Source organism: Scaptodrosophila lebanonensis, unplaced genomic scaffold (genome assembly GCF_003285725.1).
Source record: "Scaptodrosophila lebanonensis strain 11010-0011.00,11010-0021.00 unplaced genomic scaffold, SlebRS2 tig00000092-arrow-pilon, whole genome shotgun sequence".
Classification (NCBI taxonomy): Eukaryota; Metazoa; Arthropoda; class Insecta; order Diptera; family Drosophilidae; genus Scaptodrosophila; species Scaptodrosophila lebanonensis.
This window is the reverse complement of record NW_022060566.1, coordinates 2,718,245-2,746,144: the sequence shown is the minus strand read 5'-3', so window position 1 is coordinate 2,746,144 and position 27,900 is coordinate 2,718,245. Positions and strand designations below refer to the sequence as shown.

The 27,900-nt window shown below is 38.5% G+C and overlaps 4 protein-coding genes across 4 annotated transcripts; 2 read left to right on the top strand and 2 right to left on the bottom strand.

Annotated features, from left to right (window-relative positions):
* Positions 1 to 170: 170 nt before the first annotated feature.
* LOC115627149 lies at positions 171 to 15,661 on the top strand. The gene is made up of 10 exons (XM_030522727.1): positions 171 to 861; positions 5,132 to 6,035; positions 11,497 to 11,660; positions 11,726 to 11,871; positions 11,948 to 12,159; positions 12,214 to 12,403; positions 12,477 to 12,708; positions 12,780 to 13,715; positions 14,730 to 14,869; positions 14,933 to 15,661. The coding sequence occupies exons 2-10, from the start codon at positions 5,143 to 5,145 to the stop codon at positions 15,077 to 15,079; spliced, it is 3,060 nt and encodes a 1,019-aa protein (XP_030378587.1). The 5' UTR covers positions 171 to 861; positions 5,132 to 5,142; the 3' UTR covers positions 15,080 to 15,661.
* A 3,204-nt stretch (positions 15,662 to 18,865) lies between these two features.
* LOC115627168 (lymphokine-activated killer T-cell-originated protein kinase) lies at positions 18,866 to 21,226 on the top strand. Its single transcript, XM_030522758.1, has 3 exons — positions 18,866 to 19,230; positions 19,582 to 19,940; positions 20,034 to 21,226. The coding sequence occupies exons 1-3, from the start codon at positions 18,971 to 18,973 to the stop codon at positions 20,585 to 20,587; spliced, it is 1,173 nt and encodes a 390-aa protein (XP_030378618.1). The 5' UTR covers positions 18,866 to 18,970; the 3' UTR covers positions 20,588 to 21,226.
* On the bottom strand, positions 21,167 to 23,226 carry LOC115627379 (pickpocket protein 11). Its single transcript, XM_030523032.1, has 3 exons — positions 22,164 to 23,226; positions 21,358 to 21,555; positions 21,167 to 21,291 (listed from the first exon to the last, which is right to left on the bottom strand). The coding sequence occupies exons 1-3, from the start codon at positions 23,224 to 23,226 to the stop codon at positions 21,167 to 21,169; spliced, it is 1,386 nt and encodes a 461-aa protein (XP_030378892.1).
* A 1,462-nt stretch (positions 23,227 to 24,688) lies between these two features.
* LOC115627173 (partitioning defective protein 6) lies at positions 24,689 to 27,884 on the bottom strand. Its single transcript, XM_030522769.1, has 4 exons — positions 27,634 to 27,884; positions 27,121 to 27,349; positions 26,666 to 27,060; positions 24,689 to 26,602 (listed from the first exon to the last, which is right to left on the bottom strand). The coding sequence occupies exons 1-4, from the start codon at positions 27,700 to 27,702 to the stop codon at positions 26,252 to 26,254; spliced, it is 1,044 nt and encodes a 347-aa protein (XP_030378629.1). The 5' UTR covers positions 27,703 to 27,884; the 3' UTR covers positions 24,689 to 26,251.
* Positions 27,885 to 27,900: the final 16 nt, after the last annotated feature.

Genomic DNA, 27,900 nt, shown 5'->3' with positions numbered 1-27,900 from the left:
ACAAACAATGCAGAAACAAGTAAAATAAACAAGTTAAGCAGCAAGAGAAATAAAACAATACAGAAACAAACAAGAACCTAAATACATTGTATGTAGTACATACATATGTACTATATGTAACTCTATGCGTGTGCTTATGTATGTAAGTACAATAAAATAAATAATACAACAGAAGTAAATAAAATAATATATATGTATGTACGTACCATATGTATATACATATGTAAAAAGTCGCAAACAAATTCTCTACCAACAACAAAATACTCAAATCAAACGCGAGTGCATTTACAAGTACAACTAAAACAACAACAACATAATACATAACAGTGACAAAAATAAAAAAAAAATACATATAATCTAAATATTTATGTACATATGTACTCCCAGTGTGAGCAAAAGCACCGCCCAACCCCTCCACTCCCACAGGAGCAAAAGCAGCACTCGAGTCGAAAGAGAAAAAAAGAGCGACGCACAACACTGGCACTGGCACTGGCACTGGCACAGGCACAGTGAATAACAATTAAACAATAAAGGCGGACAAAATACGCAATACAAAAAGTTAAACGAACGCTGAGGTCGTCGCAGCAGAGCCAACAGAAAAACAGAAAAAGTAACAGCAGCAGCAGCAGTGGTAGTAACGGTTGATAAGCGATTGTTACGACGACTGCGACAGCGACAGCAACTCGGCTGTGAGTGCGTGAGCTCGCGCAGAGGAAAAAGCTTCAAAGAAGCGCCCAAAAGCCAGAGAGCAGACAACAGGAGTTGCAGCAGCAGCAGCAACAACAAAAAAAAACAACAACAACTGAAATAGCAGCAACAACAGTAGACACGCTTCATGCAGAGCAATAGAACGCAAAATATGTAAGTGAAATTGATTTTTTGTTTGCCATTTATATACCCTGTACCCGAAAGGATGGAAGAGTATATTACTTCAGTGTGATTGTATGTAACATACAGAAGAAGGCAGACCACACGAAGTATATGTACACCTAATTCTGTTTTACACGGTCTTTCTTACACGGTTTTGATTTAAAACTGAAAATTAAAAAATGTAATTATTCCATTTAGCACGATTCATTTTGCATTTTTCTTTTTAAGACGACTTTTTTAGGAACCAATCTACCGTGTAAAAACAGAATTAGGTGTATATGCTTATTTCTCTTTTAATTCATTTAACTTTTTTTAAGTTCCATTTGATTTTTAACTGATTTATGCTGATTAGAACGCATAAAAAGGTTCTTTAAATCATACTATAATATTTAAAAACTTCTCCGAAATGGTTCTTTTCGACACCCGACCTGCCAAATGTCGACATTTATAAATATAGGCAACATTTCATATACAGGGTATTAAAAAACTGTACTATGATGGATGGGGAAATTTAATTTAAATTTACTTGTAATTAGATTAATGAGGGGAAATGCAAAATGCAAACATTCAAATAGGAAATTTTAAATATCGTTCCAACATGCTATGCTATGACTATAGAAATATGAGTCGATATAGCCGCCTGTTTATGTATGATCGCAAGGATCACGAAAAGAACTGCTCAGCAAAAGCAGACACAAGCCCGATGGAAATTGATACACAAAAAAATTGTTTTTCCATTTATTTGCGAAATGGATACAGGGTTTTTAAGAGTCGAGCAGGCACGACTCTAGCATTCCATTCTTGTTGTGTTTGCCATTTTTATTATTTTCTATGTTGTTGTTTTTGTGTTTTGTGGCCTGTAACTTAAGCATTTAATGATTTTCGCAATGCCAGCGCCTGTGCATATGTGTGTGTGTTTTCAAATGTGTGTGTGTGTGTGTGTGTGTGTGTGTGTGTGCGGAACGTTATTTATGTTTATTTTGACAGAATCAGAATTGCATAGAATCAGCGCAATTAAACGAAACGATCTAGTCAAGAAGTGTTTGGCCAACCACCAACATTGTCCGGGAGAATGCTTCATGGCTAAATACACTATTGGACATGTTCTCTTCTTCGAATTCAATGTATTATCTGGTGTTAAACTTGTTATATGCTTATGAAATCCTTAAAACCTATTGCTATGGATTTGTTGAAGTTTTCTCATTTTTTAAATACATCGTGCATTATTTAATCAAAATTTTAATTTGTTGGCACCCCTCTTTGGTAAAAGGTGCCTACGCCCTTGGTAGTATCTAGTATTCCTTTAGCGCTCTTACCTCTAACTACTTTCAAAACTCCGTTTTTTTATGTAGAAACAATTTGGACAATTAAAATTATAAAATTTAGAACATCATTGTAATGACACCAATATATATTTTCTTTAATGGTAAAAATACTCCAAAATTATCAATTTTAGTGACGCTGCGTAACCTCTTAGATATGTTTGGTATTTTGTTGTATACTTTTTTTTACTGATATTAAACATTTTTTTAGATATTTCTTTTTATAATTTTTTTTTGGGAAGCTCATTTATTCATACCTAAGTTTCAGCATAGCCTAACCATTACAAAGCATTGCATAGGAAAAAAAATCTGATAGATATACCTACGTACGTGATGTATTTAGTAGCTTACGAAGTATTGAATATTATATTACAAAAACAATTGGTAAATTGTTTACCATTTAGAATTTTGAAGCCTAGAAAAATTTGAAAGAAATTTTATTTAGTGGTCAGTTAACCTTTTTAATACTGAAAAGCTTTTAATCAACTTTTTTTAATATTTTAGATATTTGAATTTTTCAGCTACTGCATAATATTATTCCTAATGTTTATAAAATAATCACGTCGAGCGTAAAAATCAATTTCTATTTGTTCAGCCAATAGATTTTTGGCAAATGTACATAAATAGAAGTACATAGCTCTTTATAGCTTTTTTAAAGCATGTCTGACAAAAACCTACCAATTGAATAAAGTCCTGTGAATCCTTGGTCTATCTGTATGAACATAAGAATATTGGAAAGCATAATAGGTAATGCCACCAATTCATAAACTGCAATTTTCTTCTTTATGCCGGGTAAAGGGTATTTCAGAGACAGCCGTATGCAACTCTACCATTCGACTTGTTTTTTAATTTATCGTCACACTTAACAAATCGAATTTACCATATCATAATATATACATAGTCGTATACCTACCCTAAAACACTTCAGTATTACAAAACGCTGAAAGAACCACCGTCACAAAGCTATTCTTATAGGAAAGATGTTGATTTGCGTAAGAAGCTGAGTCGTTCTTGTTTTTCTGAAAGCTATATAATCGTAATTCCTTTTTTCGATAAGTCAGCCGTTTCAAACGAACAATCGGTAATTACAAAAAAAAACAATTGTTACCAAATCTTATATATGTATATATATTGTCATATATTTGTAGTCTAAGGAGCTAAACAGGCAGCACATGACGAAACGTATCTTTATCGAATATAATCATATCCGTTCGTCCGCCTATATGAACATTGTGATCCTTTGAGCTAATAGCTAATAGCTAGAAAGACCAAAATTGGCCTATCGATGCATACCAAGTTTATGAAGAACTTTCTCAATTTTTTCTATAGCTGACATCGGTCTATTAATACTATTTTTAGCTAATTTATTTATTAATTTTCCATTCTACTTATTTTTAAGAGATATGTAAGACTGATGAAAGAATAGGTTTTATTAGCGATAATCTGTCGCTTGTAGGACTGCCAATTGTATTTAGTTTGTACATACTATAATATGTTGATTATTTAGTCGATATTGCGGTAGATGATATTTACTGATTTATATTCCATTCAATTAATTTGATTCTTCATCGATTTCCTCAATCCAAATTTTGTTGCGAACTTTTATTTGTTGTTATCCGAAAGCTTATAGAATAAAATAAACAAATGCAAATAGGCAGGTGTTCAAATAAATGATGGGTTGGTGTGTGTGTGTGTGTGTTACTAATTAGCCTAAGCTTTTCAAAGACAGGTCAACCGAAGAAAGCAAATCAGTTGCACAACTTAACTTCAAGTAAATATTGTTTTGCAGTTTTCCGAAATAGACTTTTATGGTGGATATGACCTCGGACTGCTTGCTCGTAGCTTCAATGGAGGTATACCGTATAAGTATACATATATCAGTTATGGCTGGCTTGTTGCTGAAGTAGAGCGAGACTCGATTTGTGTGGGAGCGGAGTGGTGGGTCGGGGTGGACGGGGTGGCACTCAAAGGGATCCTTCGAGCTATGCAAGTCGATTTGGCACAGGTATTTTGGTTGGAGAATTGCAAAACAACAACATTTTTATAACCCTGTTAGTTTTATGGCTTATTTTTCAAGAATTTCTGTTTTCAAAATTTTGTAATTGCCACATAAAATTTCCAAAGCAATGCTGAACTAAAACTGAAACTATTTGTGACTCAGAGAGGCGGAAAATATTTCGCATAGTAATGGGACAGCAATACTCGTACGTATATGAACGTATTTTTATGTCTAAATATATATATATATATATGTGTATATATATGTATATATGTGTGTGTTTTTGTCATTATGCTAAAGGCACTGCCTATAAATAATAACATGCATACTTATAGAGCAGATCTATGCGATATATAGTATATATATATATACAATATATTTCTAGAGTTTTTTGTATGCTGAATGTGTATATGTTATATAGGAACGTCATTGAATTGAATATACGTATGTACTTAAATATACAAGTAATATCTTTAAAATGTTCCACTCTGTTACGAACAGCAGTGAAACAGAGTCCACGCTAGTGACGAAAACACAAATCATCAGCACTGAGTGACTAATATTTATATACTTTTGCCTACGACTTATGTTAATGTTAACTCTTTAAACTTTTTTAAACATCAGTTAAATGTAGTCCATGCTAGTGACGAAGGACACAACCCATTAAGAATACTAATACATTCTTATTTTGAATAATTTATGAACATCTGTGAAATGTAGTCCATGCTAGTGACGAAGGACACAACTCATTGAGGCTAATTAACTAATATCTAATATAGAAAGTAAGAATTATTGCTTGAAGAGTTGTCTATACTGAAAAAATGAAATTTTCGGTCGGTCGGGTCGGTATTTATTTGAGAGAGATTATACTTGTAAGCAGGCGTGAACATTTTACCACTCTCTATAATGTACTTTCTCGATTCGTTTGATGTCATTATAGCCCACTACGAAATGGACGCTTTGGATGCCTACATTGAACCTGCAACCGCAGGAACGTTAGAGACAGCAACGGCGACCACAAGTAAGTCCCATCTAACTCAGCTACCAGATGATGAGGATCTCAAATCAGACATTCCGTACGTTGAGGATCAGCAAGCTGAGCAAAAGCCGCCACACGCTGACAAGGAAGGTGTTGAAGGTGCTGATGCTGTTGCTGATGGTGGCGATGATAATCCCGAAAACTTTGATTCTGCCCTGCTGCCATTCACCAAGACAGAGTGTGAGCTTAGCGATTACACGTCTTGGGACGAGGTGCAGGATGCCAGCGATGAGAACTATATGGACGACAGTGGTTCGGTACTAGGATCGGACTATAGCTCGCCGTATACGGCAAACAGCTGTTCGACAACTAGCTACTACCAAAAGCCGAAACAGCCCAATGGAGATCTATTGTTGAGACCGCCCTCACATACAAGCTTTCACTACAGTTATCCATCGCCATTGCCACCGAGGCCACAGCCGGGGCCGCAGCCACACAGTCCGGTCTTACAACTGCAGCTGCAACCGCCGGGAAGTAACAGCGGTCGCCTCCATGCCACCTACGCACATTCCCAACCAACGCACTGTCAGCTGCCGGGCTTCTATCCGAATGCCAACATGTGGTATCCAAACGCACCGTTCAATGTCTCTGCTGGAGGGTCTAACGATGCGGGAGGTCAGCCTGACATGTACGTCGGTTACGCACATGGCGCATATGGCAGTCCGTATGCGGGGCATCCGAGTCATATGCATTCGCATCATCCGCACCATGCCCATCATCCGCATACGCATCCGCACCCGCACCACCAGCACCCGCACTCACACCCACACGAGACGATGATGGAAATGTTTCAGCTCTCAAATAGGTAAGTGTTCCCCCGCCCACTGCCACTATCGTGGACGCCCCCGGCCGTGCTAATCGGTGCCCACTTTTGCGACCATCCCACATCGAACATCCCAACCCACAGCATGCGCGGCTCGTGGGAGTCGCCGCCACCGCATAAATTGATCCATTCAGAGTGCGACCCGACTCTCTCTTGTTTATCTGTCCCACTGTGCGTCTGCTGATTGAAGCAAGCGCGTTGCAATTACCGTTACCCGATGCCAACATCAACATTCAGCTAACGATGTAAATACCGCGCCCCACCCCCCCTAGCCCACCCCTCTCCCCAACCCTCTCCCCAACAAAGCTATAAATCTACCCCCCCTGGCGCCGGACGCCGCGACACGGGTCGCCAAAGCCGCACCACTTCTACGTATTTTTATCAATGTCCTGTTTTTGTTCTTGTTTACAACAAAAATGCTAAAACATAATACGGGGAAAAAAAGAAAACATGTTCGCAGATTAAAGTTGCAACACTGCGAGTGTAGGCGACACAATTATTTGTATAAAAATACTATAAATAGATATTTATAAGCCCTCTATTCGACTTCGTTGAAAAGCGTCTAAAGTGTGCATACATATGTACATAGTACATCCATGCACTTTGTTTTCAAGCTTTAAGACCCTTCATGGATGAGATTTTTACCCATATTTTGCTCTTTTCAGTGTTGAATTTTCCAAAGTCCAATCTTGATAATAGAAAGGAAAGCGTTAAGCGATTATGTTTTTCAAGTATGTGAATTGAGTGGAATCGGATTAAAAAATATGATATGATTGCAGTCCCCGAATTCAAATTTGTAAATAAAAGCCCCAACACGAAAAATTGTTCTTCAATTCCCATACAAGCTCAAAAATTCCTTAATGAGAATATGCAGGATGTTGGAGTTTGGGGCTAGCTTACGAGCATATATGTAAAAACTTATTATATCAAATGTGTACACATTTGGCTCCTTTGTGGTTCGAATTGTCCATAGCTTAGTGCTAAATGGAACTGTTAGTTAAAAAGAAACAAATACAAAAAAAAACATACGTCTATACCCAATCGATCTCCCTAATTAAGGTCATTCACTATTAACATACATTTGTATATTTCGACATCGTTAAGCAGAACCGATGTACAAAGCTTAAATCCGTTGCTCTGTGGATTCTGAATTTGTAAGATATTCCTACCACGGATTTTGATTAGAAAGTAAATAAAGAGAATAAAATTCTAAACGAGAAAGCGTATTAGCTTGAAGCTTTGATACATTTGGTTATTAAATTAAATTCAATTCATATAGATAGGATATACCCGTACATACAAAAGTTAAATGAGCATTTGCGATTGATTTCTTTTATTGCATACATACATATTTTTAATTGTATTGGCATGGGCAATATCGGTATGAGTCAGCCTATGGACAATATATGTACAAGGTCTGTTCAAAAGAAAATGTGAATTTTACAATTTTTTGGAAAGTATTTATTTATTCATCAATATCCATTTTGTCCCCTTTAAAGTATTCCCCCTCAGATATAATGCACTTCTTCCATTCCTCGAAGCACTTCTGAAATGCGCTTTTCGGCATGGCCATCAGCTCGCTCTTCGATTCTAAGTTTATCTCATAAATTGTGGCAAAACGCTTTCCTCACATTGGCCTCTTCAGTTTTGGGAATTGGATAAAGTCGCAGGGAGCCAAATCTGGTGAATGTGGTGGTTGAGTGTTGTTTTTGTTAATACATATTCTTTAATCCATTTTTTCAAAAGTCAAATTCGAAGAAAACACATTTACGTGACTAACCTTTCAGTTGTCAGCAACAAACTACCAATTCAAATTGGCAGACAAGACCAACATATGATAAACATATGTATATAGTATGTACCAACATAAAAAAATTTCGGTAATCGAATGTACACAGAGCGCGAAAATTCAAAATTCAACATTCACCCTTTCTTTTGAACAGACCTCGTATGTATATGTATATAGTATGTAGATACATATGTCTGCTGATATTACATTGTAAGCATGGAGAGACCCCTACCCCTATCTGTCTGATATTTTCATTTCCTGATATATAAATAGCAACAATCATAAGTATGTACATATATAAGTGTGTACATATTTATGCAAACAATTCACTCGAGCCTCATACATATGTACATAGTTACATTATCACGTTACTTAATCCGCTGCGACTCGTCGTTTAAATTAAATTCTGCACTACCCAAGGTCAACTTCGTCAGAGAGCGTCTAAGTGCTCGAGCAAATACGAGAGAGCGCGGAGAGAGGGGGTAAAGAGAGCTTTTTGAAATGCAAGTGGTGGTGCTTATCATGTCGTTACATTGTAACGGAAAAACAGACCAACAAATAAACCGTAGGGCAAAAGGTGTGCGAGGTGCGTGGACATCGCTTTCAAACCAAACACAAATGCAACAAGTTAAATAAACAATGTCCCCACACACACACGCACATACGCTAATACCACTTAACTACAAAGTATCGACGATGCCGCTGCGCCAGTGTTACCGGTCGATTGTTTATTCTCAGCTCTTTGCAATTACCCAGCTGCTATTATCCCGTCCATCCGTCCTCCCTCGTCCACCGACAAAGCCAACAATGGACAACAGCGATATCATATACATAGATATAAATATGTATACACACATACTTATGAATGTATTTTATATTACAAATATTTTACTTATAAACTTAAATATAAAAGCGTAAATTTATTTTAAAAGCAAACAAAAAACACAAATGAAGCGTAACTTGCTTGAGTTGCTCCCCAACCTGCTAATTAAAAAACGCTGACTACCTACGACATCTAATAAGTGGAGAGGTATGAAATCTTCCGTTTTTCTGTCTCAGACAGACGCCGTAAAAATCTCACGCTATATTTAGCCATTTCGTAGACGATGTGATGCTTCAGAGAAGTCGCAAACATTTATTACAGAATTTAAAAACTTGCTTCCCAGCTTTTATTATTCAAACGTTACGTTGCAAAAATACTACAATCTAAACAAAAACGCATACACCGGGCGTATGAGTAATATCAATAAAAACAACAAATCAACAATAAGAAAAGAAAAGAAAACAAACTTTAAAGCCAATTTTAAGGTGACTGATACCGTCCCCACAATTGAATGATGCTTATATCATGATAAGAACAAAAACAACAACAATACTGCGACTTCCCCCAAAAATGCGACCACTCTAATGCACATTTTACAGTTTTAGCGCGCGCCTTCATCATCTCTTCCATGTTCTCTTGCCATTTTGTTTTCGTCGTTGTCGCTGCACTTCTCCCCCTCCCCCTCCCCCTCCCCAACCTCTTACCACTTGGCGCGCTGCATTTTACGCCGCCCATTTGTTTATACATATATTGCGAACTTATTTTGCAATTGCGTTTTAAAATAAATTACATCAGCGACGGCGGCAACAACAGCAGCTGTGGCTGTGGTTGTGGTTGCGGCTATGGCTATGGCGGCTTCTGTGGCCACACAACAACAAGGTCGAGGCTGGTGCTATTACTAAACACACGTCAAGTTCTCATATTTTCCTATGAGTTACTTGCACAATTACAAACCTACAGACATATAAATCCATACGTATGTATGCGTTTCTAGGAATTACATTTCGCACAGTGACTTAGGAACAGCCATTTGGGCAAAACAAAAAATTATAAACAGGCCGCTAGTTCATGAGACTTAAGCTCTCTTACAAAATCTAAGCTTTCGGCATATTTAATTGAGTTCGGAATCGGGAACAGCGCTGCACACAATCCTTAATGCCAAATTATTTCATTTAGAATAAAGAACTGTGTCCAACTTGGATTTTTCAATAATTTGTTTCTATTCAAAAATGAATTTAATTATGGATTATTGCAATGATTATCTTGATTGATTTTTGAAAAAAATTTAAATTTATAGAAACTTAGAACAATGTAATTTTTAATTCAGAATAAACTGTCAAATTACAGCTGACTTTGAAATTTTTTTTGAAAATTTACTTAATTATTAAATATTGCAATAATTACTGGGTTGATTTGTGGAAGTTGAAAAAAGTTTGATAAATTTGAAATAAAAAGCAGAAGGCCTTTTGTGGCATAAGTTTTTAAGTAAATAAAAGTAATACTTAATAACATAGTTAATAGTAATTTCAAAAAATTGTTTCTTAAATATGCCAAAATTTAAAAACGGAATTTAAGCCATTTGCGGTTCTGTTATGACTTTCCAAAACAAAAACCTAAGCTATAAGCTCGATAGGCTCGAATATTTTTTAAAGAAACAATTATAAAAGTCATAAAAATTACATTTTTTATGAATTATTTTGCGGCACTGTGCATCTATCTCTCCAGGGTGTACTTGTACTTCACAGATCCGGAAGCGTTGAGAACAACTAACGGATTGTCTTTTATGTAATAACGGGGCCTTCATACGTATACATATTTCATAACTTGAAACTTTCTATGTTAAGTGGCATTTTCCGCATTTTCAGTGCTAAGTTTGAAGTGGGCCTCATTAAAATACAAGCTCTCGAGTTGTTATTTAATATGCTGACATTAGCAAAGTATTAAATTGTAGTATTTTGCTAACTATGATTAAACAATCGCTGTACTTGTTAAAAAGTATCTAACAATAATCGAATGAACCTGTCCTTATTCTACCGATCAATCGCTCTAATTCTGGACACAATGAGCCCGGGGCTTGTGGCTCATCAGATCGAGCTCAACGAGAAGTGAATTCTGTAGCCGGCGGACGTGCTTGTTTTAGATAATTGCTTTTCAAACTTTTATCTGAATGGGACGGTTTCATTTAAACAAATGCCAATGACATTCCACTTAAAAATTTAAAAATTTTCCAAAGCGGCTCTCCAATGTTTCTCAGCAGTTCATAAACCTGGCAAAGATTTATGTTCTTGAACGATTTTGGGGTCATTTTGATGATACATATATACTTTCGAACGCTTTCTTAGGCATGATGAGCCCCTGTCCCGTCCTAAGTCTTCCATTATACATGTAGATAGATATACAGTATATGTACCTACGAGTATATTTTTGCTATGAAAAAGGTAAAGTTTTAATCCCCATGTCTCTCAAATTAGCATAATTATTATTGAAAAGTTAGAGTACACATTAGACACCTGTTAATGTTCTCATAGTTATACACGTAGTGGCCTCTGGATAACGTTTTTAGTATAAATCTGCAAATAATTGTTCTTAACGCGCCATGGTGCTCAACAGTTTTAAAACATTATAATAATAATTAAAAAGTTAAAGCACACACCTGTTAATATTCTCGTAGCAAAAATTTTCTAAATGGTAGGTTCTAGGCATGCGGATAATTGCGAATAATCATTTTAAAGTACATGCAAGTATAGTATAGTATAAGAAATTTGTTTCTTCGTTCCTTATAAAATATTCATTAGAATGAACAATGAATGATCTATTCTTCTGATTTGTAGCGGCCGTGAGGCACGAAATCGAGCTGAGAAGAACCGTCGGGACAAGCTAAATGGTTCAATACAGGAGCTCTCGACGATGGTGCCCCACGTGGCCGAATCACCGCGTCGTGTTGACAAAACGGCTGTCCTCCGCTTTGCCGCCCATGGTCTACGGCTAAAGTATGGTGAGTGTTAAGATTCCTTGGTCTTTTTGCCAATTGTGACTCTTCATTCTTTCGTTCAACTGTAGCTTTCGGTAAGACGTTGCAACATCAACGACCGCAGATAACGGATACGTTGATGAACATGCTCGATAGTTTTTTTGTAACTTTGACGTGTCACGGCCAGATACTGTTGATATCATCAAGTATAGAGCAGCATTTGGGACACTGCCAGGTGCGTTAATCATCCGATATCATCTGATGTTCTGCCACGTTTTTAATGCAACTGTTCTACTTTATTTGCCGCATAGACCGATCTGTATGGACAGAATATACTGCAGATAACACACCCTGAGGACCACAGCATGCTGAAACAGCAGCTTATACCAACCGAACTGGAGAATCTCTTTGAGGCGCATGCCGAGGGCGATGTGGGCGATGGTGAGACGCGACAACGCAGTAAATCGGAGGAAGAGTACATCGATCGAAAGCTGAGGGAGGATAAACGAAGTTTTCGTGTGCGGTACGTAGTCTTGTCTTGGCCAACAACTCTCAACTAACCTGCCTACCTCAACAGGTTGGCACGCGCTGGTCCACGCTCCGAGCCAACCGCCTATGAGGTGGTTAAGATCGATGGTTGTTTCCGTCGCAGTGATGAGGCGCCTCGCGGCAAATCCAGCACATTTAGCTCCAGCCTGCAACTGATACGTCGCTCAAGGGGCCGTGACGACACCATACCCCTGCACTCAATCAGCGGCAACGATATAGTAAGCCAACCCACGAACACCACCCACCCAGCGGCCATAGCACTAACCCTCCCCACTTCATCCTCATTCTCAGGTACTCACTGCCTGTGCGCGAATCATCCGCCCACCGAAGATCGCGAGCCGTTTAATCGACGCTAACGCGCTAGAGTACCGGACCCGACATCTCATTGATGGCCGCATAATCGACTGCGACCAGCGTATTGGCATCGTAGCCGGCTATATGACGGATGAGGTGCGTAACCTTAGTCCCTTCACGTTCATGCACAACGACGACGTACGCTGGGTCATTGTGGCGCTGCGACAGAGTAAGTCTGACAAACCAAACCATCACCTCATCCTCGTGAGTAGTAGTACAAACGTTTGGTGTTCCTTTCAGTGTACGACTGCAATAGCTCGTACGGAGAGTCCACTTACCGGCTATTCACCCGTAATGGAAACATTATTTACCTGCAATCGAAAGGCTTTCTCGAGATCGACAAGGAGACGAACAAGGTGCACAGTTTTGTGTGCGTCAACACATTGCTGGACGAGGAGGAGGGCAAACGGCGCGTCCAGGAGATGAAAAAGAAATTCTCTGTGATTATAAATACAAAAATACCACAATCCACCATGGATGTGCCCGCCTCAGAGCATCCAGCTCAGCTGGAGAAGGCTGTCCTGTGTCTCATCCAGAATCTGCAAAAGACGGCGACGCACGAATACCAGGAAGGCGATGACGACGATGAGGACGATGAGATCGATGATGAGGATGACAACGACGACGGAGACGGAGACGGTGAGGATGCCGATGATGATAACAAGACTGTGGACAAGTTCAGCGATGATGGTTCAGCAAGCCACAGATCGCGGCATCACCATCATCAGCGAGACCAACCACCGAAAACCCAGCATCAGAAACTCAATTCCCTATTCCTGGGCAGCTCCTTGTCCATGTCGCACGCTCGTATGGCCGCGGCACAAAATATGGCCAGTTCCAAGACCCCACCATTGGCGCTAGTTCCTCCCGAAACTGCCTCCGTCAAGTCCTCAATTTCGAAAAGCGTTACCGTCGTGAATTTTACAGCAGCAAAGCATCTGCGTGGTCCCCAACAGTCCGTCAAATCGCCCAGCGCAATGTCCACTCTTCTCGAAGGCTGCAATTGCCAAACCGGCAGTGAAATCGATTGCGATTTCTGTCAGAGTCAGCTCGCCCGTGAAGCTCCATCATCGGCGTCAGGAGCGGCTACGTCGACCACAGCAACAGTGAAGCGCACCAGTATTGGAGACGCTGATGATGTTAAGCCATCGAAGCGTATTTTTATGCCGAGCCTAGGTAAGTAACTCCAACCGCCATTAAGGGGTGAACATAAGGTTCGTAGGGTCTAACCGGTCTGTCGTTCGACTAAAGGGGTGAGACGAATAAAGCCCTTGACTTTGGTAAAAGCCTGCAAATCTCATTGGAGTAGACCCTTCTGGGAGGAGTGTATGCATTGTTATATATTTATTCTAGGCTGTACCCAAACGGTAAGAAGCTATATCAGTTTTGTGCGAATGTATGTAACACACGGAAGGGGGCGTGGCAGGATGACCGCCTGTGTGTCCGTCTGTATGAACGCAAGGATCTCAGCAAGTACAAGAGCTAGAATAACCAAACTTGGTATCCAGATTCCCCTAAGTCCGAGAAAGGACGAGTTTGTGTTCTTGTTTTTTTCTGATACACCTCCCCACACTCCTGCAATTCGTGTTTTTTCGATAGCTCCCGTAAATTTTGGAATTTTTACTCAGATTTGGCAAATACCTTCACTTAGTGATTGTGAGTCCGTTTGCAAAGTTTCATTAAGATATGTTAATTATGACGAAAGTTACAAGTATAGCCATAAATAAATAATTTTTAACATAATTTCATTTTTTTCGGATCCTAAGAACAAACGGGAACTATGAAGCTATTTCACATCTTCTTGACGGATCATTTCATTCAAGATAAATATGCTAGGTGTTTGAGACTATAGTATATTCGGCTGTGCTGGTCCAAAACCAAGCTACCTCAGACTATAATAATAATATTTATAAGAACACTTTTGGGAGATGCTGTGAACAACTTAAGACAACTTGCACAGACAAGCAAATAATATTTACACAAATTACTAAATTAAAAAAAAAATTTTTGAATCGTAATACCATATTTAAATAGAGGATACATTTTAATTTTAATAAAATTAATAATATTTCTGACACCTGTAAAGTTTGACAAATTCGGGTGCAAGTTATTTGTTAACTATGTATAATTATTTATATACTCCTTTTCTCTTTCTCTCTCCCTCTTCCTATCTCTCTTTCGCTCTTTAAGAAATCGAACACGTGCTGAGCAACTCGCTCGTTCAGATCGAGCGGACGTTGAATCAACAGCTGAACGTGGCGAAGGAGCTGCGAGATCAGGGCAACCGATTTGAGGTGCCAAATGCGAATCAGCGCATAGACGAGATTATGGTGAGTGAAAATAATATAGAGAGGGGTTTCTTTGAGGCTAATGCTATGCCCATTCTGTTGTAGGAGGAACACCAAAAGCAGAGCGAGCTGTACGTGAATATTAAGAGCGAGTATGAGGTGCAGCTGCAGAATAAAGGACACACAACGAAATCAGAATCCGATCCACATGGCAGTAATACCAGCGGCGAGGAACATCTAACGCCACGCTGAATGGCTTAGTGTCACGAAATTCACGAGGTTCATTAAAAGGGTTTCACATTGGACTTAGGTTTCTTATCCACATGCGGCTTTCATGTGATAAATGTGGAAACAACGGCAACAACAAACAAACAAACAAACAAACGCTCAAAACACAAAAGCCAACAAAGAAACAGAAAATTCAAATAAATTTAAAGCAAATCAGAAAATTTTGAAAAGGTCTTAGACCTACAAATGCATTGATTTGCGAGCGGCAACTACAAACTATAGAATATACAAGTATATAACTGAACTTCTACACTATAGTGCTATGTATGTACATACCTATGTATTACTATTTAAAGCAGCGGTGTGTAAATCAATATTTTATAGAGCAACAAAAACTAAGAGTGAGCATAAAACATACATACATACTAAAACGCAAACATATGTACATACATACTTGCTGGGCCAATATTGAGATGTCTATGGACATTTTGTGGAGCCTGAAAGTTTGGTTAAATTTGTTAATTTTGCTGTTTGTTAATTCAGTTTACAGATCAGTAGTCGTCAGTCACACAATAATTTTTACACAAATAAACAATTATTAGGTTATTTATGGATATGTTATAAGCCTATTATTATTAGTTGTTTACCTTTTATGTACATACGAATACATACATAAATATATATGTGTATATACACTGGTCGGCACAATTATTTTGACGAACTGTACTCACGACTATCGGTGCTGGTTGCTTTTAGTTTCAAGGAATAACGGTACAATTTTCATACGGGATATAGAGTTCATAGCAACAACAATATGTAGGCAAAATATTTTGCCTATTACTCTTCACACCTTCTTTCTACAAATGACAATGTGAGTTGACTGCGGATTCAGGCACGGCATAAGTATTTTGACCAAATCTTTGTCGCCGTTTTCGCGTACGTTTTATCAAGTGATACTAAAATAACTTTGGTGTAACAATTTTTGTTGACCTTTTTACATTATTTTCATTAAAATTTGATTCAAAAGTAATCGATACAATGGTAAAAAAGACAGAATTAAGTTATGTTGTTAGAGCCTCAATAGTGGCGAAGTTTAATGCCGGCGTAGCACCAAAAGACATTGCAAATGAATATAATTTGTCGCGGCAAACAGTCCACTATCAAATTAACAAATATAAGACCCACAATCACGTCAAAAACTTGCCTAGATCAGGTGCTAACCGCAAAACAACACCCATTGAAGATCGAGTCCTATTGCGGGAATTTAAAAAAAATATTCATTTAAAGCCGCAAGCTGCTGCAGATCAATGGAATAAGTCGACCAAGACTCCAATCAGTGAGCGTACTGTTCGGCGACGCCTAAAAGAAGTAGATTTTAAGACATACAAAGCGAAGGACATACCTTACATATCAAAGGTGAACAAGCTCAAAAGATTGGCTTTTGCAAAGGAGCATCTGCATAAGCCAAAAGAGTTTTGGAGAAGCGTTCTATGGACAGATGAAAGCTCCTTTGAATACAATTCATCAAAAACAAAGATTTTTGTAAGGCTCCCACAGTTTCAAAGACAAAAAAATATCCCCGTATGTCAAAAAGTGAGCCATGGCGGAGGCTCAGTCATGTTCTGGGGATGCATTGCGTACAATGGGTTAGGTGATTTCGTTCCCATCACCGGCTCAATGAACCAGCAACAATATTTGAGTACCCTTAACGAAAACGCATTCCCTTCCGGTGACAGGCTGATTGGAGAATCATTTATCCTGCAACAGGATAACGCCCCATGCCACAAAAGCAAAATGATAAGAGCATTTTTAACCGATGTTGGTGTTACTACTCTGGATTGGCCACCACAAAGTCCGGACTTAAACGTTATTGAGAATGTGTGGTCTCTTGTAAAACGTAAAAGAAATGCGTCTTTGCATAAAACCGAAGAAGAAACTATTTCCGAGGTCACTTCTCTTTGGAAAGAGATACCATTAGAGGTCCTTCAAAATTTAGTGGACTCAGTTCCAAGACGTCTTCAAAAAGTTATCGAAGCCAAAGGCGGGTATACATTTTATTAATCTACCATCAATTTCTTATGTTTTGTTTAGTATTAAGCTTTGTTTTTTTTGTTAATATCCATTGTCAAAATACTTATGCCAACCCATGAAAATTACCTTGATTTATAATTTTAAAAGTCCTTATAAAAATATATCCTTTGAATTATTTTTAAGTTTGTAATACCAATATGGAATTGAGAAAAAAAATTTCCTTTGATATCTTAAACCAATAACCAGTTATTGACAAAAATGTATGATTTTCTTCTCGTCAAAATAATTGTGCCGACCAGTGTATATATATAGATATATATATATAAATATATATACCTACGAATGTACCATATATTGTCTATGTCTATGGCATAAAAACTAAACGTGATAAAAGACTGTTACCAATTACATATATACATATGCATATGTATATATATATATATATGTATATATATATATATATATGTATATATATATGCATAGATAAATATTTAAACTTAAATTGTGTAATTAAAATGGTATAGCTAAATTTTAACTTTGAATGTAAGAATGTAAGAACGCGCGCGCATAAAATTTAAATGTGTTATGCTAAAAACATTGTGGATTCAATTGGGTAAATTATAATGTTACTCCTATACATACTTTGGGCACACTGGAATATTGAAGGGTCAGTTTTAACTTACATAAATACATAGCCACTAATGATGTTGTTGTTTGTTTGTTTTATGCATATTTTTTGCGATAGCAACAAAGATTCTACAACAACAACAATTACAAGCCAAGTACAATTTAAATAAATACATACTATTTACTATAGACTAATGAATTGATGTTAAAAACTCTGTTGAATGTTTGTTATGCATTTCTTTTTTTTTTAAATTACTAAACTAATCTTATAAAGAAATAACTTGTGTACCTATGTATATAAATATGTAATAAAATATGTACATCCTTGTTTATACTCGTATATGTGTGTTTTCAACTTGAAATGGACCAATTAATAATGATGGAAAGAACCAAAGACTGTTACGAAATTCTACCGGTTTTGAACTTCAAAGCTCAACCGCTTAGGTGCAGCCCTGATTTCAACTGTTATCGAACCATAGTTTGTATCGATATTTTTTAAAGCACCGTATTTTTAATTGATTATCAGTGTATCAGCATATCTGCTTTTCGTTTTCGCACTGGCAAACATTTTCATATGCATTTCATAAGGAATGCGTAAATTTGATTTGACCGTCGTTAATTTTCATGGCTTCACATCAAAAATTCGTGCAGTAATAAACACTTATTGAGTTAAACTTTGCAAGTACCAATTTTATTTTGATTTGTTAATAGCAATACTTAATTTTTTTTATTAAATAATTTAAAAATACTTAAAAAATAAATTGCTGATAGTAAGCTCCAAGTTTAATTCAACTAAACTAAACGCCTGGCAGCACGGACAGAGAGAAAGTTTATTTAAATCTTTACCTGGCCGTTGGTTTAAAAAAAAATATGCCACTATGGATATAACAAGGGTATTAATTTCAGCCAAAGTTCAAACATATACATAGTTTGTAGTAGTGCGAAAACCAAATAATTTTAAAATTGTGCAGCATGCGCCCACATAAGCAGTTGTGTGGCAGCTCTAAATGTATCGCCAACATTGTTCAGCACTATTGTGCAGTGCGGCCAGATTGTTAGAAAGCAGTGTGCACGCTCATTGTAGCGTTTGCCTTTTCTGTTTGTGCGTGTAGTTGTGCCGCCTCTGTTGCTTTTCATTTAAACGGTATATTTGTGCGCGTCGCTTCATTGTGGCAGTTCTTCCTGCTACTGTCTGTTTTTTTTTTATAATAGTTTCACATCGCTGTAATTGAAGATTTAAAAGATAATAAACATAAAATGGATACACCGCGTCGCAAACTACGTAATTTGCATCTCGAAAATGTGCAAAACAATAGCACTCCAATACAAATACCACCATCGCCGATGCTCAAGACGCTGGGCCACGGCACCGGAGTGAGTGTCTATCGTTTGGATCGGTCGCCAAAGCAGGGCCAGATACGCTCGCCATGGGCAGTAAAGCGCATAACACAACGCACACGGGCCACAAAGGACACGCTTTTGAACGAGCGCATCATTCGTGAGGCGGACATCTTACGGTGAGTTAGAACTGAATTGGAATAATGGCAAAAGGACTGGGCGGCCATTTGTATACATGCATGTATGTACCATGTACCCACACACACGACACACAGATGATTGCCGCTGCATGCGTGTGCATGCGTGAGATTCGCATGTGTGCGTCGATTTGGTATACATAATTGTGCGGTTAAACATACTAACATGTTTATATGTGTGTACATACCACCTGCCTATGTGTACACAGGCATGCATGTATGTTTATGGATGTATTTATGTGTGCGGGGGTTTCGCAAATTCAATAATTTATACATCCATCCCTATATAGATAACTAAATAAATAAATGTTGCTGCATGCATTTGTTTCACAGGAAACTGAATCATCCAAATATTGTGGGCTTCCGTGGCGTGGTTAAGTCTCCAGATGGTGTGGAAACATTGGCGCTGGAAATGTGCAATACATCGCTGGGCTCAATTCTTGAGGAGCGTCATGACGAGGATCTTGGTCCATTGCCCGCCAAAAACACATTCAAAATGATAATGGACATTGCGCATGCACTTGATTTTCTACACACCGAGGCCCGTTTGTTGCACGGCGACCTCAAATCCTTCAACGTGCTCGTCAAAGGTGAATTCGAAATATGCAAGCTTTGCGATTTCGGCGTCTCCTTACCGCTCGATGAGCATGGCGAAATTAATTTCCAAAAAAATCCCGGACTTCAATATGTGGGTGAGTGTGTAAATTATTTAGAGCCCAACTGTTGCGCTCAGTTAAATACGTAAAGTATGTATATTTATTGAAAAACACGTACTCTCTTGGCAGGGACCAACCTTTGGTCAGCCCCCGAGATCATCGATGAGGTGGAGATAATTGACACCAAAGCAGATATCTTCAGCTTTGGGCTTATCATATATGAGACGTTGGCCCTCGTGCCGCCCCACACACTGGAACTGGATGCGGCCTTTAATAGCAGCAATGATGTGGATTTAGAGTCACGCAAGCAGCTTAACTACTCCAACTGTGCTGGGAGCAACAAGTCGGACCTGGACGACAGTCTTGGTGTGCATGTTGACGAGCGTGACTTTGCTGTGAAATCTGAAGCAGAGGACGTTGTCGAGGATGAGGAGGACGAAGATGATACCAAAGAGAATGACATCTCAGACTTTTCGCTCACTAACCTGGAGCAAGCGTATGGCACCCGCCCGCCATTACCAGTCGCCTTCCAACTCAGTGATGACTACAACTGTATTGTCGAGCTCTTCTACTTATGCACCAATGCCCTCAGCGAAGATCGTCCGGCGGCTCGCACCATTTGGCAGTGTTTTGAGAATAATGCAGCTAATGTCACCGCTAGCTCTGATGCTGCCGGTGAGTAAAGGCCAGAGTTATTAGATTATCAAATCCGATGCGACGCTATGGAGTGTTTATTCCACTATAAGCCTTTTACGTGTCAATCGGATGAGAGTGTGGGGTGGGGATTGGGGAAGCATAACGAATTTCGCACACATTAGTGCAAAATTTAATCAAATGTTTATGTAAAATATTACCACAAAAGCATATGGAATGGCAAAATTAAGAGCCAAACACTAAACTAATTAACATGATGAACGCATGAGAGGGGGGAACTCATGTGGCTTATGCATTTATGTATGTAATTCAAAACAGGCTCATTTCACGGGCGTCGCGAATAGCCGACACCTTTAATTTTTGTTTCCTTTCGTTCCTTAACTGTATGACTCCACTGAGCAACAGTGACAATGACACACGAATCTAGATTTAAGTCCATGTACATACATGCATATAAATATAGGTACACTAAGCTACCGGATAAAGCAAAACAAAACACAAAAACTAAGACATACAATCCATACAAACAACAAGCAGCCACGCACACAAGTGTGGTGAATGCATTTAGATAAAATAATAATATTATTAATAAATCAAAACTCTAGCATTTACATATCTCCATTTCGTAAATGTAGAAAATTCTCAAATAAACGAAATATAATAAAATATATTATTTCAACGCCACTGATAAGTGAGCAGCCAATACAAATGCCGATCACGCCACCAATGTTGGCTGCAAAGATCAAATGTGCTATGTTGTTATTCCATCCATGCATCTACCTAGGGGAGTGGAACTCACACAATATCTGATACCAGTTGTAAAGCTCGCTCTGACTATATAGTGGCATCCGCATCGCCCGATAATAGAGCGTGAGTCGACTATGGCCATCTGGATTTCTCCTCATATTAGTCGGATTTCCTTTGTGCAGCTCATACCGATAATCGTTGCATAGGGGAAGGCATCTACTGCACTCGGGCATGGCAGGCGACCAGATGCCTGAAATGGCAGCCAAATAAAATCTCAATAGCGCTTTCTTTAATTTTTAAACATATGTACATCCAAAATATGTGACCCTACGATACTTATTTCGGGAGCCAGATATTTTTCAAATAAAAGCTATATTTCTAATGATAGAGCTTGCTCAGAGGATTGACGAAAATAAAACCAGATAAGTTCTATATGTTGCTTCTAGTTTTCAAATGTAATCCTGTTGGATTATTCTTTCCAGACCGAGCTTTCAGAATTAAGTAAATTGGGAACGATACGTGCTCAGTTTTAAGGTATTGGTTTAAATAGGTGATCCCAACAATATAAATCTATATAATGTTTTGTTTAGCTTTGAAATGTATGCGCATTATCATAAAGACATATGAATATCATATCTCAAACTATTTTTTTCAGAAGCATACTATTTGATAGAGCACGTTTAGGGATTCTGCAAATTTACCATTTGAGGACGGGTTCTTGGGCTCACTCTTGAGTTATTAGTCGTGCTATAATATATAGCAGGATTAGTCGTGCAAACAAGGGAGTTTTTAGAATTAATTCATAAACAGCTTGGACTCGAAATACGCTATTTATGTGTCTTGTACGTTAAGACTTACTTTCGTGGGTCTGCAGGCATGCCGTATCGGACAATGTACACTGGCTGACGTTCCACTCCCGACTCTGGCTGTGTGGAAATGGTAGGCAGCTGCATTTACTGACGATGCTGTGGAGCCGGCATTGAGACAGGCATTTGGAGAGGCTTACACCATCGGATGCAAACAGGCAGCCCCGACGGCTCACGTCGTAGTCGAGCAGACGCGACTCCGCCTGTTGTGCCACCACATGCAGCTCAACAGCTACCGTCTCACCAGCTCTGGCAATATGCAGAGTGCGTTGGGCGCCCGTTCCTGCCTCTGGCATGAAACCATCCGAGGCGAAGACGTGTATCGAATAACCGTCAGATCGCTGCGTGCGCACCATCGGAAAATCATCGGCCCGCGAACCATTTAGCAATAATGTTAAGCCCATTTCCTGACCGCTCGCCACATGCCGGTAGCTGTCGTTCCCATCGCTCAATCCGTCTTGGTTAAAGACGCAGCAGCAGCCGTTTCCGGTGCCCACGAGCTGGAAGAGATCGTCACAGCTGTGGGCCACGCCAGCCACTTCGCAGCGTAGCAGTTGTGTCCTGCAGGAGGGCGCCAGACTGAGCAGCTGGCCGCGTGCTCCATCCTTTGGCCAACGATCGCCAAATAACGCCTGCAATGCGCTCGCGTTCTCCGCTGGCACAGACCCAGGCTGAAAATATCCTCCAAGTAGGTGTAGCTGTCGCAACCAGTCTTGTGCACTCATCCCATTTTTGGCCAATTGCTGGGCATATTGGTGAAGCGCTTGCTTGCTCAGCTTATTGGCACTGCAGACGGCGAGGGCGGGAAAGGGTGTGACGGCAATATCCAGACCCTGAGCCGACAATACCGTAACCGTGGGATGGACTAGGAACTCAAACAGCGTGTGGAGCACTACATAGCTGGCAAACAGAATGCCGAGGGCGATAAACATAAACCAGAAGAGGCGCTGAAAGCGTCGCCTCCGAATATGATAGAGGAGTCCAAAACCATTGAGACTGGTCTTCTTAAAATATTCGACGAGCGTCCGTCTAGCTGCCTTCCCCAAGTGGGTCATTTCACCAACTAAGCAAACCTTGGGCAGCCAATCTGAAATACTTCAGGGGGTTTCAGGTTCGGCGGGTGGAGCTGCCTAATGGGCTCGTGGCAAACGCCTCTTTCGCATTACCCGTCTGCTTATCTGAGATCTGAGGTGGTCGGCTAATAACCAACTGGCGCTTCGATTAGTTATCTTCCCATAATGTTATTGAAAGAGTGAATTTTTCACAACTTTTGAATTAAACAGTATCAGCAGTTCTATAGACTGTTCTATAGTCCTAAGTACACATATTATAGAAATATTCTGTCATAAAGAAAGTATCAAATTCCGCTTTTGTGGCATAAGAAAAAAGATGATAGAAATAGAAAAACATGCCTGTAGTATTTATGCAACTTTTTATTTACATTTATGTATGTTTTTAGTCATATATCGTAGATTGATTGATTACGTTTGAAATGTTGTTCTTGTCTTTTCGGATTTTATTTCTAATACAAATACTATACATGTAAGTGTATCTAAGTATGTGATTATGTCTCGTGAAAATGCATTTCATTTTCTAATTACCTACACTTGCTCGCACAGCTACTATATACTTGTAGAATATATATGTACACACAATTATAATTTATGTTTTGCATACAAATATACTTGTATATCTTAACCAGAGTATATATTTTAAATATAAGTTGTTGAATAATTCCGTCGGTATTCAAATAAGCCAAACTATTACAAACTATTGCATTTTAAATTATCGAATTCTACTTTTATGCATTGTTTATTCAAGTACGATTCGAGTTATTCGGAAATACTACTCAAGACAAAGTAAGTTTTCCAAAATTCTCGCCTCTATTAAATGTGGCTGTCATTCTGTTTCCGACATGAAGTTCTAATCTTTGTCAGCTTTACGCAATTATGCGAGCAAGTGTTTCGTTAAAGTACATTCATACCTATTTTATAGATCTAAAAACTATGTTAACTTAGCTCTTTATAGTTCGCAGTGTTCTTTTACTTTATATTTTCGAAGGCGCTAATGGTGTTTGTTTGGTTCAACTTAAAAATAAAACAACAAATCAAGAAATTGTTTCCAAATTTCACACACACTCCTAGCCTAACTATATTTTTTGATAAGATAACTTATAAGCTTGAAGACAGCTCAGCATCAATTGGATATGACCGACGGATACAGCGATTTGCCATTACGTATACTCTATGTATTAGCTCGTTAAATATAAATACAAGTACTAATTTCCACGTGATATGCGAACTTTCATTTCGCAAAAAAAAAAAAAAAAAAATCGTTCAAGAACTTTGAGGAATAAACTAGATTTTCGTCAAAAAAAAATCTCCATGAAATTTGTGAATGAAGAAACCCCCTGTAAAGAACTTTGCTAAATGAATAATTTTCGATTTAAAAAAAAAGTACTAAAAAAAGTCAACAACTTTGTAAAATAAATAATTTTGTTGTTTTGCTTTTTTTAAGGAATCGGAATTAAAAACAAACCTCCAAAGAAACTTTTTTTCATACGAAGGGTCACTAAAATTCTAATAGTAATATAACTATTAAGTCATTTGAATAACAATTTTAAGACAATAAATCACTGTACTTTTAATAATTTGGAGACAGCACTTTTAAAACACAAAACCGTCTGTATGATTCCAACATGAAGAGGCAAATCATTTGATATACGAGTATCCACGAATTTGTTCTGCTAATACTTAAGCTATTTTGGTGTCTTTGAAAGTGTTGCTAAAACTATATCATAAGTCACTTTATAATTGTTTTGGTATATCAGTTATGAAAATATAGATGGACTATAAAGAATTTAAAAGGAAATTGGATCAGTTTAGATGTTGGGGGAATGTTCTAAAAGTTATTCCAGTCCTATATACTTAGAATTAGAGATGCCACAGCGCTCCAACGACTAAGTTGTTCGAAATTGTTAGCATTTTCAAATACACATCATTGAAAATAAACTCAATTTTGAACCATTCATAACATTCCTCTCGAGCCAAATAGCATATTTGGCCTTTTTTTTTGGAGGAAACAAACAAAACAAGATAAATTAATAGTGTCTTTTTTTGGCATAAATATATAGTACATATATGTACTTAACATTAAATCAGTTTATTGAGGATATGTTGAAGGATGTTGAAACATATAATGAAAGTCAGTTAAACATAAATTTCAACTTTAAAATAACACAATATTAACAAAGGCTTATTTATAAAAAAGGTGCGCGGGCAGTTAGTGATGAACATTTATGATTCTTTTTCTTTCGACATAAGCTATGAAGAGTAGAGCTAAGCATCGACGCTTTCAAAATATAATCAACTCTACTGTCAAGCTGATTATTACGTTAATTATTTGTTAATATGTATTATTTTCTTTTAAATATATAAACAACTGTGAGCATAGACATATAACTTGAATAGACGACATCTAACTACTTGTTGAAAAAAAAAAAACCAAATAAAAATGAACTAATATCGAACAATTTGCCTCTGTGGGTTTGGAAGATAAAGTGGGTTTTGTGCCGCTCCAAATGCATGTGTGTGTATATATATATATATTTAAATGGAATGTGTGTGTGTGTCTTTAAATGAGTCTTGAGAGTGTTGTATATATAGTTTTATGTATTTATGCAACTCCTTAACATTGCCAATTAGCGAAGCGAATCAACAAATTACATTTGAGGTTCGCTCGCATTTGCTTTCCCTCTCCCGTTTTATCGCGCTCTCTCGCTCGCTCTCGCACTCGTACTCCTCTGACGAATTACAGGTAAATATGAAAAATCAAATGTAACTTCTATATTAAAATGTGTGGGGTTTGACTAACACAATAGGCTTGGCTTAGCAACATCATTGCCTGAACCTTTTGAGGACTCGATATGCCGCCAACTACATACATGTAAATTGTTGTTGTTGTTATTGCTGAATGGCGTTGGCTCTGGGAGATTGCTTCCGAAAGTGTCGTACTCATTGCTGATCCTATTCTTGTTATTATTTATGTTGTTCTTGTTGGGCCATATCCTTTGTGGGATGCTCACAAATGCAGGACGCCGTCTTTGACATCGCTGGCCATGATTGTAGATGCATTAGAGGCCGCCTGCTGGTGATGCAACAACGGTGAGGACTGATGATTGTGGACGGACGATGCGCCCGCTGCCGTGGTAGGGCTTTCGTCGAGCGTCACACCAGTCAAGTCGACAATGTCGTCCTGGTCGTCATGCTCGTTTTCATCGGATGTGTTTGTGTGATTCGTTTGTTGCGAGCCGCTGGATAATTGACTGTTCCGGGAGAAGGAGCCGCGACGTGGAGATGTGAGAGTGCGCTGATTTGCCGGCTTCACGGTGATGATGAGATTGGAGCTGTTGGCAACCATCATATCAGTTACCTGTTTGGAATGTCAATCATAAATAAGTATATATATTTAAAAGGGGGGAGAAACCATGCGCACCTGATCCAGCGTTTTGCCAGCCACCTCAATGCCATTCACTTCAATAACCTCATCGTTCACCGCCAACAGGCCTGTACTCTCAGCCAACCCACCAGGCACTAGTCGCGAAATAAATATGCCCGGCTGTTTCTCTAAGCCACTTGCCGTCACACGCACGGAGGTGCCGTCGCGAATATAGAAGCCGAGTGGCTTGTCACTGCCGTGCTTTAGCAGCCGCACGCGACGATGTGTCTCCGGCACTATGTCCACATCTATGATGGCCGACACCTGACGAAAATCATGGGGTATGGATATCGATGGCGCTTTGGGTTTCACGGGAGTGTGGCCGAGCAGAATGCTGCCAATTAGGTTACGCGGCTTCATCGTACCAAAACCAGAGTACTCGTTCAAATCGTCTATAAATGCAATCTCAATTAAATTTGGAATTGGTGGAATGTAGGTATTATATTTCTTACCTTTTCGCTGTACTATGATGCGAAGCAGGGGTCGCGCCGTTTTTAACGCACGACCAAAATTATCATCGTTGTTGATAGGCAACAGATCATTATCTCGGGGATCTATGTAGAGTATTAAAAACTGTATGTTGTTCAGCTTATGGAGATGCTCGATGAGTGATGCAAACTTTTCGAAGCTTTGCTCGGACTCGTTACGCTTGAAGCTCCAGCGTCTAAATTCTGCGTCGAACTGCAATAAAATATACATGTTTGAATGTACATACATAATATGCTACAAATTTACATATACATATGTATGTATGTACATATTTGTGTGTATGTATTTGGCAGTTGCGGTAACAATTGTTGCTTCAAAGGAATGTTTCTTTACGCATGAATCAGCCATAATCATAACTACTCTCTCAATGATTATTATGGTGCGAATATGGGCGTATGGAGTGAAACGACATTAACACGCGCACGCACATACGTATGTACATACATAACACACAATTTAAGTAAATATATATTTACCTTTGATTTCACTTCGATTAAATTGGTCTCGGCGTTCGCCGTAGTTGTGTTTATTTTATTCTTCGACATTTCGACACAAGATCTCAGTCGCACGAACTAGAACTGAACGTTTCGCAACAAGTTAGTAACTCTTAATCCAACTATGTACATATGTATGCATGTAAATATTTAAAAAACGTATGGATGCATAAGGCCCTATTTCCACTGCCGCTAACTACAACTTGCTTTTGCCACAAAAATGGCTGACGCACAACAGACTCCCATAAG

Coding starts and splice junctions, on each gene's coding strand:
- LOC115627149 (XM_030522727.1), top strand. CDS start 5,143: ATGGACGCTTTGGATGCCTACATTGAACCTGCAACCGCAGGAACGTTA. Junction 12,709..12,779: donor CATTGTGGCGCTGCGACAGA/GTAAGTCTGACA, acceptor TGTTCCTTTCAG/TGTACGACTGCAATAGCTCG. Junction 14,870..14,932: donor AGCGCATAGACGAGATTATG/GTGAGTGAAAAT, acceptor ATTCTGTTGTAG/GAGGAACACCAAAAGCAGAG.
- LOC115627168 (XM_030522758.1), top strand. CDS start 18,971: ATGGATACACCGCGTCGCAAACTACGTAATTTGCATCTCGAAAATGTG. Junction 19,231..19,581: donor CGTGAGGCGGACATCTTACG/GTGAGTTAGAAC, acceptor TTTGTTTCACAG/GAAACTGAATCATCCAAATA. Junction 19,941..20,033: donor TCCCGGACTTCAATATGTGG/GTGAGTGTGTAA, acceptor CTCTCTTGGCAG/GGACCAACCTTTGGTCAGCC.
- LOC115627379 (XM_030523032.1), bottom strand. CDS start 23,226: ATGACCCACTTGGGGAAGGCAGCTAGACGGACGCTCGTCGAATATTTT. Junction 21,556..22,163: donor ATGCCTGCAGACCCACGAAA/GTAAGTCTTAAC, acceptor CTGCCATTTCAG/GCATCTGGTCGCCTGCCATG. Junction 21,292..21,357: donor CAACTGGTATCAGATATTGT/GTGAGTTCCACT, acceptor TGATCTTTGCAG/CCAACATTGGTGGCGTGATC.
- LOC115627173 (XM_030522769.1), bottom strand. CDS start 27,702: ATGTCGAAGAATAAAATAAACACAACTACGGCGAACGCCGAGACCAAT. Junction 27,061..27,120: donor CATCATAGTACAGCGAAAAG/GTAAGAAATATA, acceptor TTGCATTTATAG/ACGATTTGAACGAGTACTCT. Junction 26,603..26,665: donor CTGGCAAAACGCTGGATCAG/GTGCGCATGGTT, acceptor CATTCCAAACAG/GTAACTGATATGATGGTTGC.